At 39.7% G+C, this 3,302-nt stretch overlaps 1 protein-coding gene across 1 annotated transcript in view; it reads right to left on the bottom strand.

Moving 5' to 3' along the window:
- bfsp1 (beaded filament structural protein 1) overlaps positions 1 to 3,086 on the bottom strand; it is an 8,311-nt gene extending 5,225 nt beyond the window's left edge. Inside the window, exons 1-2 of the mRNA XM_086093676.1 lie at positions 2,558 to 3,086; positions 332 to 392 (exon numbers count right to left, since the gene is read on the bottom strand). Of these exons, the coding sequence (XP_085949802.1) occupies positions 332 to 392; positions 2,558 to 2,925 (429 nt within the window). The 5' untranslated portion in view covers positions 2,926 to 3,086. The remainder of the gene's footprint in view (positions 1 to 331; positions 393 to 2,557) is intronic.
- Positions 3,087 to 3,302: the final 216 nt, after the last annotated feature.

The raw sequence follows: 3,302 nt of genomic DNA, 5'->3' as shown, positions 1-3,302 counted from the left end.
TTCACCCATACATATTATATGAACGTTTTCCAATATTTTGGAAAATTATTTACAATTTAATGACCTTGAGATTTTGTTATTATTCATATATATATTTTAGACAATACTTCATGATGAAATTTAACAATACAAATATTTTTGTATTTCCTTCATGTAGTTTATTAACTTGTATTTAAGGTCTTTTAATTTCGGAAAAATCAGTATGATTAAATTCACTTAAAGGTACAATTTCAACAGTGTTTTTGTATTAATAATGTTCGTATAATAGCATATTATAATATTTATGAGTGGATATACAAGTAGTATATTTTTGTTACAATCAGCACTGTACCTTGTTAAGCTGTTCCAATGTGACCCGTAGTCGCTCTTGATAATCACATTCATTTCTGTATCTGGGGAGAAAAAAAAGTATATTGAGTGATGCAACATATTTTTTTTTCTAGGAAAGGTATCATTTGGTAGTAGATTACGTTTCTGGAAGCATGGGCTCGGGCTGACATGCCATTCCTATTCTTACATAGTTGTTTTGTCAAGTGTCAATTTGTGTCAGCTCTAGAAGTGTTTGGCAAATTGCTTTGTGTAATACATTTTGCTCTCACGGTACAAATGAATTTCTGGTGAATGAAAAGAATCCCAAAGTGTCAATTTGGGATTTTTTTTCATGAATACTTTATCTACCAATGACTTGTGGCTTGGAGCGAAAAAGGAATGCTCTTCCTTCACAACTTTGTGTTAAGTACATTGGTGAGGGGGCCTAGATGCAATGAAGGCCATCTCTCTTCACCAGCTGACTAAAGCATTCTCCTCAACTCGATAATGTGGAAACTGCCATTTGTTCTGTAGAACCAAGTGGAACATTTCATTGTGGCTCAGTGGCACATGGCAATTTAGCAACACAGCAACTGTCACTGTCACCTGAATTCCGTCCAGCGTGTTCCTTGTGGATTATTGTTAGTTTTTTTTGTCACGTGACATTAGTTTGCTGTTTTTACCTCCACAAAGGAAACTACTTTGTTTGCTTGTTAGTTTTCAGTCACTTCTCATTATTTTATATGTCATGCCAGACGCTGGTGCTAATTTTCTATGGGATTCTGCAATTACCATGAATATGAAGGTACTGGTGCATAAAATGGCAGTACAGTAATTGCAAAAATGGTAAATGCCATATATCATGCGGTACCTCTTCAATTAAAGTTGGAAGTGTACACTTCAATCACGTTTTATTTCAAATCTCAATAAATAATATTTAAAATATTACATGCCCCACCCCAACTCTCCACCATAACTATAAGTATTATCATCTGAAATCGTTTTAAATACACCTCTGCATAACATGGTATCTTTATTAAAGCAACCCCCTTCGCTCCCGGCTGTTTTATTGGATTTTGACTGATATTGCAAGGCCCACAGAATATTGTGTTCCTTTGCTATAAAAACATGGAACCTACCAAAAGAAAGATTAAAGTCTCCTTTTTAATCAGAAAAAAGTATATTTCTATCTGTTTCAGTTTTTCAGCAATTAGCATTAGAATATAGCTAATTGTCATCATTATTCACAAATCTACTTAGTACTCTGGGGAAATCAGTTTGTTTTCAACATGGCCCTGGTTCATTTCCTTTGCTCTGCTGCCACCTGCTGGCTGTTTGTGTAATAACTAAAAAAAATTCAAATGTTCTTTGCAGTTGAGAGGCTGCGTCATAGGCTTCTGTATACTCTAGCATAAAACCCCCCCATAGAAAAACGTATAAATACATCTTTGGGAGCAAATTAGTCAACATTAAATATAATATACATTTATATATATATATATAACTTTATTAACATTGTTTGTACTGCCTGCGTACACTCTGACAATGAGAGCACCACTGCCACCTACTGTAGTGGATGTGCGATTAGAGTTTATTTAGTACGGCAAAAAACAAAACAAAAGCATGCTTGCTGGGGACAAACAAGCTCCCCTTGGCAAGGCATCGCACCCTCGCAGTGGGGCCCACCCCACTATTTGAAAAGGACTGACCTAGAGACAAATCCGTAGCCACATTGGTATCAAATCAATCCTGTTTCGAACCATTTTTGTTCTTTACTTTTTACACATTTTGAAAATGTTTAAGATTTCTACATTTGACCATCTTTTACCACTTTAGTTGCCAAACATGGTTTCTTGCCTTATATAGTGTTAACAAATTCAGCTGTTTTTATAAGGAAATAAATCATTATTTAAAACAAAAAAAAACATATCACTTAATTTGTCAGTGACTAATGCATGAGCCCTAATGATAGCATTCAGGTATAAGCCCTATTAGGTGGCTGTGTATTTGGTGCTGATCCAAATTTGGATTGTATGTCCTTGGGAGAAGTCTGTGTTCTTTCAATTTACCTGATATCACTTGCGGAAATGGGAACTCAATTGCCTGTTGGTAGATTATTGGGTACAAGCACCTTTCCCTGGAGGCTTAGCATTTTTTATTGCTTCCTTTCAATCCTAAGCACATTTCAGTTCCCTTTATCTCTAAAGGGGATATTAGCAAAGACCCCAGCCGGGGGCTGTTCACTTACTTGCTGGTGAACTCATCCAGCATGCGGCAGGCGTCCCTCAGCTCTCTCTCCAGTTTGCCGCGGTCAGAGGTGAGCTCTCGGGTTCGCTGCTTATTGACTTGGATCTGCTCCTTGAATGTCTCCTCCAGGCCGCTGGCCTCCTCCATGCGCTGTAGAGTGTCCAGCTGCTTGCGGAACACAGCGTTGCGCTGCTCCAGGACCCGGGCCCGGTTGATGTAGCGGGCAAAGCGGCTGTTGAGCTCCTGGAGATTCTCCCAGCCCTGGATGGCCGAGATGCCCGCCGAGTCTTCGGGTTCTTCGTGGAAGACATCCGATTGCTCGTACTTCTCCTTGCGCACTTCCTTGCGCAGGTAGCTGGTCTTAAACATGCTGTTAGCTTTCTTTTCCGTGGACAGGTGGTATCCCTCAGAGTACTTGTGCTCTTCAGCTCCTTTATTGTGTGAAAACTGGGGTGCTTACCCTTGGCTGTCTCATGCTTGACTAAACACCGCACGGGACTGGTTGGCCACGAAATAGCTACCGGCACCTCCCATCTGACGGTGATCACAACTTGTTGTGAGCCTGGGGCCTTCCAGAGTTGATTGTTGTCTTTGTTGCAGCGATTCGAAAAGCCACGTTGGTGATGACAAAGCAGAACCGCAAAAACACACGCACACAATTAGCTGCGCGAAAGCACTGGGTGATTGTGCACAATTATTGTGCTTCTTAGTCAGCTGCTTTGTAGATCCATGGATGATGCATGAGT

This window comes from Leptonotus elevatus, chromosome 13, assembly GCF_054856555.1.
Source record: "Leptonotus elevatus isolate MCC_2025b chromosome 13, RoL_Lele_1.0, whole genome shotgun sequence".
NCBI classification, from domain to species: Eukaryota; Metazoa; Chordata; class Actinopteri; order Syngnathiformes; family Syngnathidae; genus Leptonotus; species Leptonotus elevatus.
The sequence above is the reverse complement of the archived record's forward strand: the minus strand, read 5'-3'. Positions and strand labels throughout refer to the sequence as shown.